The following is a 17,987-nucleotide window of genomic DNA, read 5'->3' as shown; positions in this document are numbered from 1 at the left end:
AGTAAACTGCAGGTTAAAACTACAGTGAGATGCCACCTCACAGAATGGCACCCACAGAGGATGTGCAGTAAAGGGGAAACCTGTGCACTGTTAATGGGGATGTAAGTTTGTGCAGCAACTTGGAAAACTTGTATGGAGATTCCACAATAAATAAAAAAATAGAAATACCATATGATCCAGTGATCCTACTTCTGGGTACGTATCAAAAAGAAATGAAAACAGTATCATGAAGAGATATGGGCGCCCCCATGTTTATTGCAGTATTAGTCACAGTAGCTAAAATATGGAAACAATCTAAGTGTCTGTCAATGGATAAATGGATAAAGATGTGGTACATATACATATACACAATGGAATATTGTTCAGCCATGAGAAAAAAGGAACTCCTGCCATTTGGGACAACATGGACGAACCTTGAGGGTGTGAAACAATTCAGATAGAGAAAGACAAGCACTGTATGATCTCACTTTGTGTGGAATCTAAAAAAGCAGAACTCATAAAAATAGAGTGGGGTTCATGGGGTTCAGCGGCTGATCATGGGGTTCTCAAGGCATGGTTACTGAAGTGGTTTTCCATTCCCTTCTCCAGTGGGCCACATTTTGTCAGAACTCTCCACCATGATCCATCCATCTTGGGTGACCCTACACGGCATGGCTCATAGTTTCATTGAGTTAGACCAGGGGCTGGGAATTGATGGAAATGGAGAAATGTTGGTCAAGGGTAGAGACTTCTAGTTATAAGATGAACCATTCCTGGGGAAATAATGTACAGCATGATGATTATAGTTAATAATAGTGTGTTAGATAACTAAGTTGCTAAGAGAGTAGATCTTAAATGTTCTTACCATAAAAAGATATGGTAATAATTATGTGAGGTGACTTAGATTTTTAGCAGGCTATAGTGATAATCATGCTGCATTCTATATGTATCAAATCAACAAGTTGTACTCTTTAAGCTTATACATGTTATATGTCAGTTATATCTCAATAAAACTGAAAAAAAAATGACGTCTTTGGGTAAGCCATTTGTCTTCTCTGAATCTCAGTTTCTTCAACTAGAAAATTTAAAGAGTCATTTTTATTATTATTATGGACATTTTCATAGCACTTGCCAGGCCCCATGCTATTCATTATATCTATATATGAAAGTGAAAGTGAAGTCGCTCAGTCGTGTCTGACTCTTTGCTACCTCATGGACTGTAGCCTACCAGGCTCCTCCGTCCATAGGATTTTCCAGGCAAGAGTACTGAACTGGGTTGCCATTTCCTTCTCCAGAGGATCCTCCCGACCCAGGGATCAAACCTGGGTCTCTCTCATTGTAGGCAGACGCTTTACTGTCTGAGCCACCGGGATATATATAAATCCCTTTAATCCTCAAAGTAACACTTTGAGGGTAGATACAATTAATATCTGATTCCCAAGTGGGGCAGTGGTAAAGAATCTGCCTGCTAAACAGGGGACATGGATTTCAATCCCTGGGTCAGGAAGATCTCCTGGAGAAGGAAATGGCAATGCACTCCAGTATTCTTGCCTGGGAAATCCCATGGACAGAGGAGCCTAGTGGGCATGGGGTTGCAAAACAGTGGAACATGATGTTGTGACTAAACAACAACTCTCATTATTCTCTTTTTACAGAAGAAGAACTGAGGCATACACAAAGGTTGTACATAAATCATCTCAGGACAGAGCTTGTGAGCAGCAGAACTAGGATTGAACCCTGAGAGTCTAGAAATCTCTAGAATCTAGAGAGTCTTCCTATTCTGCTCAACTTGTGAAGCTCTTTCCTTCATTCACCATTCATCCTTCACTTACTCTTACCCACCTCAGGGGGTTGTTGTTATATTAAATGTTATTTCATGTAAAGTACTCCAACTGTACTAGCTGCTCTGGAAGGTCTGCTTCGATCATTTGGGTTTTTGCTCATCTCAAAGAGTCAGACAGGACTGAGTGACTGAACTAAACTGAACTGTAGGGAAACTTCATTGGTTCACACAGGCATCACCATCACACTTCTTGCCAAGCCTGTGGACTGCCTGTATTAATAATTACTTGATATTTAAATTGGGCTTCACAGCTGGTGCAGTGGTAAAGAATCTGCCTGCCAATGCAGGAGCTGCAAGAGATGCAGGTTAGATCCCTGGGTCAGGAAGATCCCCTGAAGTAGGAAATGGCAACGCACACCAGTATTCTTGTCTGGAAAATTCCATGGATGGAGGAGCCTAGCAGGCTACAGTCCACTGAGTCGCAAAGAACTGGACACAATTAAGCATGCACAAAGGCAATTATTTAAATTAACTAACTTTTCACTGAATAAATGTAATCTCATTACAGTGATTGGAAAATCAGTATTGTTACAAAATGTGTACCATGAAAATAAACTATTATTAAGTCCTCTCTAGATTCAACTACCTAAAGGCTTTGAATTTAAGGCCTATTTTGTTAAAGGGAGATTAGTAAATCTTGAGAAGAATTAAAGATTAACACCAAACTGGGACTTTCTCATTGGTATAATCAGAAGAATTAAAGAGGAGTAAAAAAGAAGTAACATTTTCACCATGTGATAGAAAGTGATTTAGGGATTGATCTCTGCATCCCCTGAAATCAACCTTAGGGAAACTGTGACAATAGCTAAGAGCATAGACTCAGAAGACAGACTCCCCCCACCTCACAATTTGCTGGCTATCTTCGTCTTGCGAACATAATTCCTCTAACCCTCACTTTCTTCATTGGTAAAACAGTACTTATAAAGATGTTGATTATAAATGAAAGAATGAAGGTAAAGCACAAAATCTAATACATAGTAAATGCTTAATAAACATAAGCCACCATCATCACCATTATTATTAAGCTTTGCACATAAGTCCCTGGACTTTTAAAAATGTTTTAAAGTTTTTAGTTGCATAACAATAATATTCATTATAGTAAACACATAGTGATTACTACAATAGGTTCTTCTCTGGGTTTTATATGTATGCTAGCCGCTCATTTAGCCGCTCATTCATGACCGATCCTTTGTGACTCTGTGGACAGTAGCCCACCGGGCTCCTCTGTCCACGGAATTCCAGGCAAGAATACTGGAGTGGGTATTCCCTCCTCCAGGGGATATTTCTGATGCAGGGATAGGACCCAGGTTTCCTGCATTACAGATAGATTCTTTACTGTCTGAGCCACCAGGGAAGCGCGCGCGCGCTCTCTCTCTCTCTCTCTATGCCCAACCATATTTTACATATATAAACATTTTACCTACGTTAAGAATTATTATTATCCCAACTTAAACTATTATGATAATTTATTCTTATCCCTCGTTCCCCACAGATGAGGTTTTTGCCCGAACGGGGGCAAAATCGGCCCCCGTGACATTTCTGGTGGCCTCCTTTGCTGCCTTTCTTGGGGCAAATACCAGAGGCAGACACTCAAGCCACTAGACATCAGTTCAGTTCAGTTCAGTCGCTCAGTCGTGTCCAACTCTTTGTGACCCCATGAATCGCAGCACATCAGGCCTCCCTGTCCATCACCAACTCCCGGAGTTCACTCAGACTCACGTCCATCGAGTCAGTGATGCCATCCAGCCATCTCATCCTCTGTCGTCCCCTTCTCCTCCTGCCCCCAATCCCTCCCAGCAACAGAGTCTTTTCCAATGAGTCAACTCTTCGCATGAGGTGGCCAAAGTACTGGAGTTTCAGCTTTAGCATCATTCCTTCCAAAGAAATCCCAGGGCTGATCTCCTTCAGAATGGACTGGTTGGATCTCCTTGCAGTCCAAGGGACTCTCAAGAGTCTTCTCCAACACCACAGTTCAAAAGCATCAATTCTTCGGCGTTCAGCTTTCTTCACAGTCCAACTCTCACATCCATACATGACCACAGGAAAAACCATAGCCTTGACTAGACGGACCTTTGTTGGTAATCAGGCGCTAACAAATGAGATCACTCCTCATCCTGCGCGCGGGCCCTCGCCCCGCCCTCGACGCCGCGGCTCTCCGTGCTGGCCCCACCCCGTGTGGAGGCGGGGCTTCCCCTCAGCTGGCGCGCTGACGTCACGATCCCGCGCCCTCGTCGCCCGTTCGCGCCTGCGCTGCGGCCGGAAGGTCGTCCCTGTGACCGGCTTGGCTTTTGGAGCTGCTGTCGCCATGTTGTCGGTTGCCGCGCGCTCGGGCCCATTCGCGCCCGTCCTGTCGGCCACGTCCCGCGGGGTGGCGGGCGCGCTGCGGCCCCTGGTACAGGCCGCGGTGCCCGCCACCTCGGAGTCGCCTGTGCTGGACTTGAAGCGCTCCGTCCTGTGCCGGGAGTCGCTCAGAGGCCAGGCCGCGGGCCGGCCTTTGGTCGCTTCCGTGAGCCTCAATGGTGAGCCGGGCTGAAGGGTGCCTCTTGTCTTGCTCCTTCCGGCCCTGGACTCAGGGAGCAGTTGAGAAGGGCAGGGGGCTGCGGGTAATGGAACAGAGCCCTGGTTGGGAATGGCATGGCCTGCGGGCCTGGTTGACCTTGGTTAGGCCTCTGCGCCTCCCAGGCCTCTGTAATAGTGAAAGATTTGAAAGACTGATTTAGCCGTAAGCTCTCACTAAGAGCATATTTTACGCCTCTTGTCAGCATATCCTAGTTTATCTTTGGTGCCTTGTTCTGATTTTATGCACTGTTTGGAGATCCTTAATTGGCAGCTTGTGAGCCAGGTACCTGTAGTCTACCTTTACCTGCATAGTTGTTAAAAACGGACTATCTTTGGCGCCTCTGGAAATGTTGAATGTTGGCAGTGCTGGGCTCTGGTTTCCATTCTCGTGTGTACTGGTTGCATCCTTCACTGAAGCAAGTGCTTCCCCAGTTCATCACAGTCCTCATCAGGCCTGCTTCATTCTTTGTTACTTGCCTGGTCCCATTGACCTTGGCGCTACACCAAGTTGTCCCCCACCCTCTTAAGTCGGCCTGCATTCACCCTTTATCTTTACTCTAAACGCCCCTCCCAGTTTTCCACATTTCCAAGTTTTACCCATCCTCTCAGTTCAGGATCAGGTTAGTAAAATCTTATGTTGCTGATTCCTTTATGTTTTATAGCGCATAACACTTTCTATTCTGTATTGGATTTATTGAGGATTCCTCTGACCTTGAGCTTCAAGGTATAGAGAGTATCCTTTATTTTTCTATCTTCCACAACTTCAGATTTTGCGTGTAGTTGGTGCAGAGTATTTGTGAGTGAATAAAGTGGCAGTTTTTCTTAGTGTGCCCCCCGATTTTAGAGAAATTGCCCAAGCCAGTAATTTGGACCCAAATGAGAAACAATTAGGAGAAAATTTCAATAACAAAGATGAAAAATATCTTGGAATTGGTCATATGGCTAAAGAGTTTCTTCTAAAAATCACGGGCTTACCTGACTTTTCCAAGAAGTGGTAGAGGTATAAGGCAAACGTGTTTTCTGTAATCGTGACTTCAGCTTGAAGCTTAAGTTCATGTTAAAATTTTCTGTATAGATGGTTTGTGGAAAGATGGTTAATAGAGGGTATGGTAAGGGGCAGTTGAGGCAGAAGAAGATCCCTGAATTGGGATACATTAGAGCTCACTTTTGGAGAAGGAAATGGCAGCCCACTCCAGTGTTCTTGCCTGGAGAATCCCAGGGACGGGGGAGCCTGGTGGGCTGCCGTCTGTGGGGTCACACAGAGTCGGACACGACTGAAGCGACTTAGCAGCAGCAGCAAAGCTCACTTTAAAACAAAACTGTGTTGTTATAGTGCCTTAATTTTTCTCCATTTCTAGATGATGTTTCTATAAGTATTTGATTTTGTTTTCATTTAGAGCTAAATATAATGTCTTTGCTACTAAAAGTCACACCTAATAGAATTCATGTGAATTATTTAGAGAATGATTTTTACAATATATAGCACTTTTAATTTCCCAAAGTGTTCTTAATGATGGAATTCAATATAAAGTGTAACCTACTAGATAAAATGTGAGTAGACAACTGGATTTCTTTTGCTACCAAATCTCTGGATGATAATGTCAAAGTCATTCTCTTTAGTATTCTCTGCATTTCCTTGTGTGGAAGGATTGTAGACAGGGCTTTTAAGTATGAACTTGGGTTTCTTTATCTTTTAGGTATGCTATGCATCTCTTTCCTGTGTAATCCTAGACAGTCCTAGGGGAAAGAAAGTCACACTTAAGTAGGGTAGTATGTGATATGTCACTTTGCTATAGTTGTGAGTATCCAGTAGTCACTACCTGTGTCCTTGTCCCCTCCAAAAAATATTGAGTGAGTTAGAAAAGTACGTAGATAGGTTTCTCCATTGTTTTTGACTACTTATGGCTTCCATAAAATTACTGACCATGTGAAACATATTCCTTATTGTAATTGTTTGACTGCTCAAGGCAGTATGTTAGGGTGAGACAGCCTAGTAGGTCAAATAGAATTGCAGCTTATGTGACAATGCTTTTTATAAGTTCATGTTTCTTTTGGAAACATTTTCTAAAACTGAGGAGTTTTTAGTGTCTCCTTTTCTAAAAAGCAGATCCGTGTTGTAGATTTTTTTAAACGAATATGCACTTTGCAAAGAGATTTACTTTCTGAAACATACTTAAAGGTGATACTGTAAGTTAATTTTTTGTCAGACATTAAAAAATGGTATGGGACAGGACATACCTGTTGTTTGAAAAAGTAAACTGTTGCATCCATAATACAATAAGAACCTCCAAGTTTTGAACTTTCAAAGATTCGAACATGTGTTCCATCAGCGTCAGGCGTGAGTGAAATTGCAGCTTGCCCTTTGTCTCCTCTATTTCTGACTGTTCTTCAGCTCTACCATCTCCCACCTCCTCTCCCTCCTCCAGTGGGCACCTCTTGCCTGTTTATTTGATGCCAGCCCCTGTTTGCCAACTGTTGTACTTCTGTACTTTTCAAGATTAAAAATATATTTTATTTTTTGTGTTTGTTTTTTATGTATTATTTGTGTAAAAAATATTGTAAACCTGTTACAGTACAGTACTGTGTAGTTGATTGTGTTAGTTGGGTACCTAGGCTAACTCTGTTGGACTTAGGAACAAATTGAACTCAAAAATGCACTCTCAAAACAGAATTCATTTGTATATGGGGGACTTACTGTACTGCATAAACAGTAATTGTTTGGTTATTTAATGTTCATTTGATATTAACATTGGCCTATTTATGGCCTGGAGTAAAGTGTCCCAGTTGAGAGATCCACAGCAGTTAAAAAAAAAAATAATAATACCCCACTCTTATAGATGTTATTGCCCTTCACTGATGTTATATGAAAAAAATTGCTCTTTTTTTTTCTTATTATACTGAATTGAAATAATTGGTTCTTTTGGAGATTTCATTTGATTTTGATAGTTACATAGTCTGATAAGGGTGTCTTTTCTGCCCATTAGTGGTTTTACTTGAATTTTTACCCCAAAATCTAAAATAGAAATCTCTTTAAGTTTTCTGCTACTAAATTTATACTGTTTACAGAATGTGTAAACAGTGGTGTTTATTATCTTAACAATTCTTAAGTTATGAATTTTTAGAAGTTTGGAGAGCAGGTAGATAGGAATATACAGTTAGACATTTGGGTTAATAAGGTGTTCACATCAGTTTAATGAATGGACTAGATGAGTTTTAGGGTCTCTTCTAATCCAGAAAATATGGATGATATTTAGCATAGTTGCACAGTATATCTTAGCAGGTTGAATTTTTTGAGAGTTAAAATATTGCTGTTTGCAGTACTGTTTAACTTTTTTTAACCTGATGCACTGAATTGTTACAAATTCTGAATCAGCAGTGTTCTCTCAGGTGGAGTCAATTATACATATTATGATTTCATACCAATATGATAGGTAGTGGTTGAGTTAATTTTGTTTTCAGTATTTTATTTGCTGGCACTGCCAACTTGGCCATTTCTGAGACCAGTGAGGGCTGTATTTCACGTTTTAATAATTTTATTTTTGCTTATGAATTCATAAGGGCCCATTCCCTGATGTATGCCTCTTTCAGGGTCCTCATCTAATTGTGTTTTTTTAACCTTCTGTTTATCTTGCAGTCCCTGCTTCTGTTCGTTATTCCCATACAGACATCAAAGTGCCTGACTTCTCTGACTATCGTCGCCCTGAAGTGTTAGATAGTACAAAGTCTTCAAAAGAGAGCAGTGAGGCTCGGAAAGGTTTTTCCTATTTGATAACTGCAACAACTACTGTGGGTGTTGCATATGCTGCCAAGAATGTCGTCTCTCAGTTTGTTTCCAGCATGAGTGCTTCTGCCGATGTGTTGGCCATGTCGAAAATTGAAATCAAGTTATCCGATATTCCAGAGGGGAAGAACATGGCTTTCAAATGGAGAGGCAAACCCCTGTTCGTGCGCCATCGAACCAAGAAGGAAATTGACCAGGAAGCTGCAGTTGAAGTGTCCCAATTGAGGGACCCACAGCATGACTTAGAACGAGTAAAGAAACCTGAGTGGGTTATCTTGATAGGTGTTTGCACTCATCTTGGTTGTGTACCCATTGCAAATGCAGGAGATTTTGGTGGTTATTACTGCCCTTGCCATGGGTCACACTATGATGCGTCTGGCAGGATCAGGAAGGGGCCTGCACCTCTCAACCTTGAAGTTCCCTCATATGAGTTCACCAGCGATGATATGGTGATTGTTGGTTAGAGACCTGGACTCAAGTTATAGGCTTCTTTCAGTCTTCATGTCACCTCAGAAGAGTTAATTGAGAACAAGCCTTCTGTTCTTTGAATTAGTTGATTTGAAATCTTTAAGAATTGCTAATAATGTGTTTGCAAACATGTAAATTGAATTTAATGTTGAATACTTTCAAGCATTCACCTAAAAAAGCCACCATTAAACATTGTTATGCTCAAAGGGTGCAGTGTCTTTGATAGTTAATTCTAATTAAAAATTGTAGATGAGTGTATAAAATATTTGTGAAATCTGTAGTTGACTTTCTGATTATTTACCTTCTGTCAGGGACAGAGATTCTACAGAGCTCATGGTTAGGTTGAGGTAGAATTAGCCGGTCATCTCCCAAGACCTGGGAGATGTTTTTTGGCATTGGCAGAAACAATAGTATCCAAGTTGCTTTGCTGTTTTGCACATGTGGCTATGCACACCTTCCACTCCCACCTGTATGACAGGCCAAGAAGTTTTATCCATCATTTATGGGAGTAACTTATTAATTAGAATTCTTCAGTTTTAACAGGCAGTGGTGTGGGGTATTTTCTGAGAGCAGCTTTCCAAAACGGAAGTGCTGCTCTGTTATTTCCTTCATCTGGTGGAGGTATTTATGTCCCCCAGAGCTCATCCATCCATCCTGTCAGGAGGCAGAGAGGGCATAGTATATCTGAGATTTAATACTACCTTTGTGTGAAAATGATCCTGCTGGTTTTGTTTCTTTGATGGTAACATTTTGAGGTGCTTCTCCCAGTTGGATTTGGAGACACCACTTTTCACTGTGAAGTGAGGGTGGGGACAGGGAGACAAACCTGAATCAACCCCCTCTTCTTTCTGCTTCTTGCTTCCAGTTCACAGGTCAAATAAGACCAAGATCTGGTATTCTCTGTAGGAACCGGAAGTGGACTTTGCCCTTTGTTGAGATCACAGCTATCATGATAGGTTTGTCTTGTCTTTTCCATTTGGAGGTGCGTTAGTATGTACTCCACTGGGCACACCTTGTGATCACACATGTTTTTGTAAAATAGCAAATGAGATTCAGTGATTAGATCTTCCAGAGGGAACTGGTCTTTTAGGGTTCTAGACTTTAAAATCAATGTGTGTCAGAAAATGGCAGTTTCCAGGCTTACAAGTAGATAACAAACTGGTTCATTTTTGCCATCCATTCTAGAGGGAAAATTAGCAGGTACAATATATGGGGCACTTAATAGTATTTTGTTCCAGATCTCCATATAATGACATTTAGGTTCAAGTATTTAAGTATGAGACAAACCTGCAAATTTGCTACTTTTTGACATGTTCTCTATTTTAAATGGAGGGCTCTCTGACCTTTTGTGCCTATGTAGATTACCAAGGAAAAGTTGGTATTGTTTCATTTAAAAATAGTGAAACTGTATCATGTATGAGTAATATATGTTTATAGTGTTTGGTTTTAACATTTGGATCATTTCATGTGAAGTTTTTTTCCCCCCTGATTTATGGTGAGGCCAAGAGAATCAGTATCTATTTGTTGGATATTTTGCTTGTTTATCATTTTGGTGAAGATTCCATTTTTAAAATATTTATGGGCAAAATCCTATACCTTTTCCTATACTCATGCTACTTTTTTAATGGTCCCAATTGTCCACAACTTACTGTTTAAAACTACAATATCTCCAGTAGAAGCTGACAAATTTTGAGGCTGTTTTCTTTAAGTGGCCCCAGGAGCTATTCATAACTTCTTGGGATATACTAATATAGGAACTTTGCATTTGTAGAATTATTGCTTGTAGGAACTTTGTGGGGGTGATAAAGATTCAACTTTTAATTTGAAGGTGAATTAAACCTTGAGTAGAGACCTTGAAACATTAAATGAATCCTTAGAACCCAGCAAATTGTGTGACTGTTCATTTGTCATCCTATGTCAAAAAGTATTGATAACTGTGTTATTTGTACATAATTGAAGCTGCTGAGCTCCAGTATCCAGCAGGTAGTTGCTAGCTAGTTGCATGAGTTGGGGGCGTGGTGTAGTGGAAGAACTTTAGGGTTTTCTGGCTTTGCCATTTCCTAACCATGGGCCTGTCACTTACTCTCCTTAGGACAGTTGTTCTCTAAAAATCCTTCCGACTAAAATTTTATGAGCCCCTTAATCTTACTTCTGTAATAGAATTGATTTCCTTAAATAAGCATTTGTTGTATTTGGTCCAGACTCAGAATTTTAATTAACAGAGCCAACCTTTCATAACTCGTGCTCAGCCGGGGGCAGCTCTGCTGCTTTATGGGGCGTTAGTGGCCATCGTTGGATGTCATTGTGGTTGCAGGGTGCTATCAGTATTGGGGGAGGTGGTTCTGAGGAATGTAATATGTTCAGTTGAGGAAAACAGATCCACACGCTGGAAGAAAAAAAAGTGCTGCCAAAAATGTTAACTGCACCATTTTTCTGTAGAGAAAAGTTATATTTTTCTCCTACCCTGAAGTGATACCTCAAAGTAGTTGATATTTTCATATTTAAAATGCTGAAAAACAACTGCATTAGAGGCTACCTGGCAGTGGGGGACAAAAATAGGCAATTTACTGATTCCTAGATATATCACAGGCAGTTTGTGCTGGAATTGCTGTATATGGTGGGCTGCTTATGTCTTTCATGATACTTTGACTAATGATGTTAAACCATTAAATCCCAGTATCCCATTTAATTTTTAAGAAGAAGATTTTTCCATAAGTGACTGGACAAGTAAAACTACTTTATACTACTTTGCTAAATGAGTGGATAGAGCAGATCTGTGTTAGCTTTTTATTATTTTGCTGAAACAAAATCCTAGATATTAGGGAGAAAAATCAGGGAAACCTGACCAGTTGGCATCCTGATGTGAGATTATTAGCCTGTACTTCTCTATACAGGGAATTGGGGCAATCTTGAGGTCCATGCCACATGCTCTTAAAAGAAGGGTTATAGGAAAGAGTATTTCTTTAAAAAAGAATTTGTTAGAGATAACACCAGATTTACCATGATCTTTCAAATCATACCTTTGGAAAATCTTTTACTCAGTCCCAGTCCTTATCTGATATCAAAATGGGCTATTAAGTACTCTAATTTTTCTGGACAATGGGAATGTACTGTTTGTCTGAATTTCAGAGAAGTCACTCTTCGTTCTGGTGCTGCTGAAACTCATTTTCTGTATTTTCATGTCATGTGAATATCATTGCATTTTTTATATTAACCCAAAATGTCCATATTTTTTTAGAGTGATATCCTTGACCCACTGTTCTAATACATTCTCATCTGTATTTTCTAGTGACTCCCCTTGATCACTTCTCTAAACTTCATACTCCATTCAGCTGCTTAGCTGGCATCCGTGCACGGATGTTGCATTAACACTTGAAACTCAAAATGTCCAAAAGAAAAGGAAGTCCTGTCTTTCTGAAGCCATCTTCATAGCAGTTGGCAGGCTTAAAACTTCTAGTCCCTCCTGCCTCCTTTTCCATTACAGTCAATCCCCAAACCCTGCTAATTGTGTCTTCTTAATAAAACAGATCTGTAACTGTCTCAGCAATCTGTTTTTCAGTCCCTAAGTTGTGTCTGGCTGTTCGCAACCCTGTGAACCGCAGCATGCCAGGCTTTCCTGTCCTTCACCATCTCCCAGAGCTTGCTCAAATTCATGTGCATCAAGTTGGTGATGCCATCCAACCATCTCACCCTCTGTTACCTCCTCTCTTGCCGTCAGTCTTTCCCAGCATCAGAGTCTTTTCCATTGAGTCGGCTCTTGGCATCAGGTGCCCAAGGTATTGGAGCTTCAGCTTCAGCCCTTTCAATGAATATTCAGGGTTGCTTTCCTTTAGGATTGACGACAATCTGTAGCATTCTAATAAAGACAAACTTTTAGAGCACTGTCTCCTAGCCACCCAGGCTAAGTGTACTTTATGTGTATTATCACATTTAAAACAAAAAATCTATCAGGGAGGACAACCAACAAAAACTCGGTTGCTATTCCTAATTTACAGAGAAACAGGCATGCAGGAGTTTCTTGTTTACAATCACAGCTGGTAGGTTTTATTTCAGCCCAAGGAGTCTTGAGCCCAGAGCCTGTATTTCTGATAGCCATCATATGTATATAATTGAAAAAGATCTCAAAGCACTGTACCAATTTCTTGTCCATTTTTGCTTGGTCTAATTGCAACAAGATTCCAAGCAGGTCTTTGCTCCAATCCTGTCCCCTAAAAACCCATCCATCCTCCACATAGTTGCCAGAAGAGTATGGGTGTGGTTCCTGGGTTCCAGTGTTGGCTCTGATCTGATATAAATCACTTCATCTTTTTGTGCTTCCCTTCATCTGAAAAATAATACCCTCAAAGTGTTTCTTTATGAATGAATGCATTAGTGTAGGTCAAGAGATGACTTCGAAACTCCTGAACATAGAACCTCTGTGAGGTGCTACTTGCCTGCATCCCGTCAGTAAACCTTTTGCTCCAATAACATGACTTGCTTGTTGTCACTGATGTTCTCCTTTTAACCTCTTCCCACACTGACCCTTTGCCTTGTTTCCCTTCCTTTCTTTTTTATTAATTAGGCTGACCTCTGCCTTTAAGACCTGGTGTGGTACTCTGCACCTAAATCGTGTAGACTCTTCCAGTAAGTTTCCCCAAAATAACCAGGGCATATCCATCTAGATATTTATATTTTACTTCATTGTAACGTTCACTCTCCTGTTTTGTCTCCCCACCACTGGACAAGAGGCTGGGGCCCATAGCAAGTACTCAGTCATGGAATTGAATTCTGAACGGGGGAAAGAGGTGAATTTCTGAGTGGCATTTGAAAGGAAAAATTTCTAGGGTGTACTTTGTAAATATCAGCTTTGACATTTTAAAAAATAGAACAATCATGTAACATCTGTGTATCTTAACCTTTCTGGTATTGAGGAATGAACTATAGTACAGGATATTTTGGATTTAAATTTAGACTTCATTCCCAGAAGAAAAAATTGAGAGTAAATAATTCAACATTTAAAGAAAATCTGGTATTATAATATTTTACTTTATTTTCAATTACTTCATAATGACCTTTCTTTGGCCCATGGAAGATTTCAATGTCAAAAGATTGTTCTTTAGTTAATTTTATTTTCAAAACTTTTAAATGTAGTTGATGACATTATTTCTACCATTTTATCTCTCTTCTATTCACTTTTCATCCTGGGATTTAGGAAGGGACCATTTTGCTTGGAGAGGAAAAATATTATCAAGCACATGAATTGATCAATTCTTCTCTGAGGTAGGAAGGATTGTGGATTATTTTCTCTTTTATAATAGTCAGCACTACTTACTGGGCTTAAAAATGTCCTAAATATAGTACTGCCAGGAATGCAAGGTTGAGACGGTTTCTACTTTAGCTACTTAAAGGAGACCAAAATATACCACATAAGACTATTCAAGTGCTTACTCATGGGAATGCTTATAAAAAAATTATAGATTGAAAATCTCTAGTTGGAGTGCAAAATTAAAATGAATTTTGTGAAGAGGTTTAGCAACATCTTTGTAATAATTTCTCCATAACAACACATGACTGGTTTATCAGTGAATGAAAATCACAAATTCAATAAACTACACTTGATATTTTTGCCTAAACTTGGGCTAGTGTGAGTACAAAAGTTTACAATAATCTGACTTTTGAAATTCTTAATAGAATATTTGCAAAGGTAATCAAAGTATAAGTAATAGATTTTTCATACATTTTTAAAAGAGCTAACAAAACTTGGACTCCTTAACTGAAGGGGAAAAAAGGCTAACACATTTCACATAATTGTCCAGTCTAGGGTGAGTGTCTGAAATCTGCCATTTTCTTTAATCTGTGTGTGATAAAATTCTAACCCAATCTCTTCCTGTTTCTGAGGGAATGCAGGCTTTCTTAGCTCTACCCAAAGATACAGTCTCTCCTGTGGCCCGTTTGGCCATTTGGAGGGAGAGCGCATTCTGAAGATTCCAACTGATATCAGAATAGAAAAATCAGACTAGGGACCGTTTTCCCTTTAGTCAAGGATTTTATGTTAGACCCTCTTAAATATAAATCTCAAATGAGGTAACGGGTGTGAAAGGTAAATAAACTAAACATACAAAAGCTTGAAGTGAGGTATACCAACGAGGTATATGAATATGTCTTTAGAATATGATTAAGTATGTAGAAAGGTGATTAGGTGAAAATATGTCCATATTCAAGACTGTTTTATCAACTGAAGATTGGTGTTAATCTGCATTCTTCCCTGGAAGTTCAGATTTGCATGTGTACATGGTTTTGATGTTAATAGAGAGCAAAGCTAAATTCATCTACAGTTAATGGTTCACACTGTAGACCTCCCTGCCCCTTTTAACATCCAAGGACTTTACTAACTGAATCCAAAGTCTGGTTATTTGAGAAGACCAAGAAAATAAAAATGAGACAGAACAAAAATACATGAGACAAAAGAGCTGACCATTGTCACTTGATGGAAGAGGTTACTAATAAAGGAATGCAACTGTACTACAACAAACTTATAAAGCTCAGGTCTTACAGATGATTTACTAGCAAAATATACCAAAATTTATCCAAGAAGTGGAAACCTTGAATGTACCAATTAGCAGAGATCAAATTAAGTATAAAAATTTAATATTAAAAGCCTGATATGAAATATATTAAAATAAGACATCAGTCTCATTTACTGAATAAGTGCAATTTTCTGGTATTTTTTTCACCAGTAACGGAAATCTGGGCTCTCTGCTGCTCCCCTTAGACAGTCACACCATCCTTGAGACATGATGGTCAAGTGTGGAGTAAAGGGATTTGGCTGTACTAAACACCTGGTCGTCAGGGCTGTTTATAACTCTCACAAAGGATATTGTGGATATTGGTATTAATGACCCCTTCATTGGTCTCAGCTACTTAGTCTACATATGTGTATGTATGCTCAGTCGCTAAGTTGTGTCCAACTCTTTGCAACCCCATGGACTATAGCCCGCCAGGCTCCTCTGTCCATGGGATTTTCCAGGCAAGAATACTGGAACCCCAGGTTGCCATTTCCTACTCTGGGGGATCTTCCTGACCCAGGGGTCTAATCTGTGTCTCCTATGTCTCCTGCATTGGCAGGCGGATTCTTTACCACTGAGTCACCTGGGCAGCCCACTTAGTCTACATATTCTAGTCAACATATTCCAGTATTATTTCACCTATGGCATGTTCAATAGTATAGTCAAGGCTGAGAATGGGAAGCTCATCAATGGAAAGCCCGTCTCCAAGGCTGTAGGCAAGGTTTTCCCTGAGCTGAATGGGAAGCTCACTAACATGACTTTCCATATCTCCACCCCTAATGTGGATCTGGCCTGCCATCTAGAAAAAGCTGTTAAACATGATGACGTCAAGAAGATGGTGAAGACATCAGAGGGCCCCCAAAAGTTTATCCTGGGCTACACTGACAACCAGGTTGTCTCTTGCAAGTTTAGCATTTATATGCCCTTACATATTTATCTCGTACAAATCCTTGAAGACGAGATAAAACAATATTTTTTCTGTTGATCAAGCAATATTTCCAGAAAACCTAAAGGTCCTAATTAAAAGAATTAAAAATTTGGTAAGGTGCTGTAAGAAGTATTCTAAATTGGAGCTTTTCACTACATCAGAAGTAAAGCTCCTAAAGCTGAAAATGGGGGAAATAATTACTTTTATAATATGTAAGGGATTCCCTGGTAGCTCAGTTGGTAAAGAATTCACCTGCATTGCAGGAGACCCCAGTTCGATTCCCAGATCTGGAAGATCCACTGGAGAAGGGATAGGCTACCCACTCCAGCATTCTTGGGCTTCCCTGGTGGCTCAACTGGTAAAGAATCTGCCTGCAATGTGGGATACCTGGGTTCAATCCCTGGGCTGGGTTGGGAAGATCTGGAGAAGGGAACAGCTACCCACTCCAGTATTCTGGCCTGGAGAATTCTATGGATTGTATAGTCCATGGGGTTGCAAAGAGTCAGACATGAATGAGTGACTTTCAGATTCACTTTATAATATGTAAGCTACACTTGGGTGAAGATTGCCTTTTTAAGTCAGTATTCTCAGCACTTTTAGAACAGTGCTTGATATATGGTAGATGCTAAATAAATATTTGTTAAATATGTCTATGACCAAAAGAATATAAAACATGAATGCATTTCATTAGAAACATACAGGAATATAGAAAAAAGTCTAAATCAAGATATAAATAAATGGAAAGGCTCTTGAATGGGATAACTTATTTTCAGTAAAAGGTAAATTCTCTCCAAATTAACATATACATTTAGTGAATTTGCACTTTAGGATTGCTACAGCCTTTCTTTTTTTCTTTGTTTACTTTCTTTTATTTAGGATAAAATGGTCGTGAAATTTATATAGAAGAAAAATCCAGAAATAGCCAAGAAAAATATAAAAAAGAATGAAGATTTGCTTAGGATATGAGAAGCTACCATAAAATAATTGTAGTTATATTAGTATGACATTAACATGAGAACAAACAGATCAGTGGAGCAAAACAGACGATCAAGAACTGGATATCAGGGTATATGAGAATTTCGTACAAGGAAAACAGCATTCAGTTCAGAGGGGAAAGAACGGTTTGTTTAATAAGTGGTACTGGCGAAACCTACTATCTGTTTCAAAGAAAACAGTTGATCTAAGCTCTTATTACACATAAATTTTAGGGAGATTAAAATGTGTGAAAGACAAAAAAAATTTAAGAAATCTGAAAAACTGTTTATGTAATCTGAGGATGGAAAGGCCTTCTTAATCATGACAGGACACTTAAAACCTATAGCAGAAAAGTTTGCAGCTTGCAGATGACATGATACCATACATAGAAAATCCTAAAGATACTATCAGAAAATTACTAGAGCTAACCAGTGAATTTAGAAAGTCACAGGATACAAAATCAAACACAGAAATCACGTGCATTTCTATATACTAATAATGAAAAATTAGAGAAATTAGGGAAACAATCCCATTCACCATTGCAACAAAAAGAATAAAATATCTAGGAATAAACCTACCTAAGGAGACAAAAGAACTGTATACAGAAAGTTAAATGACACTGATGAAAGAAATCAAAGATGACATAAACAGATGGAGAGATATTCCATGTTCCTGATTTGGAAGAATCAATATTGTAAAAAATGGCTATATGACCAAATGCAATCTACAGTTTCAGTGCTATCCCTATCAAATTACCAATGGTGTTTTTCACAGAACTAGAACAAAAATGTACAATTCATATGGAAACGCAAAAGATACCCAACAACCAAAGCAATTTTGAGAAAGAATAGAGCTAGAGGAATCAACCTTCCTGACTTCAGACTGTACTTCAAAACTACAGTATGGTAC

The 17,987-nt window shown here is 39.5% G+C and overlaps 1 protein-coding gene across 1 annotated transcript; it reads left to right on the top strand.

Moving 5' to 3' along the window:
• Nucleotides 1-4,034: 4,034 nt before the first annotated feature.
• On the top strand, nt 4,035-8,836 carry LOC129631083 (cytochrome b-c1 complex subunit Rieske, mitochondrial). Its single transcript, XM_055551859.1, has 2 exons — nt 4,035-4,341; nt 8,016-8,836. The coding sequence occupies exons 1-2, from the start codon at nt 4,128-4,130 to the stop codon at nt 8,624-8,626; spliced, it is 825 nt and encodes a 274-aa protein (XP_055407834.1). The 5' UTR covers nt 4,035-4,127; the 3' UTR covers nt 8,627-8,836.
• Nucleotides 8,837-17,987: the final 9,151 nt, after the last annotated feature.

Source organism: Bubalus kerabau, chromosome 17 (genome assembly GCF_029407905.1).
Source record: "Bubalus kerabau isolate K-KA32 ecotype Philippines breed swamp buffalo chromosome 17, PCC_UOA_SB_1v2, whole genome shotgun sequence".
Taxonomy (NCBI): domain Eukaryota; kingdom Metazoa; phylum Chordata; class Mammalia; order Artiodactyla; family Bovidae; genus Bubalus; species Bubalus kerabau.
The sequence above is the reverse complement of the archived record's forward strand: the minus strand, read 5'-3'. Positions and strand labels throughout refer to the sequence as shown.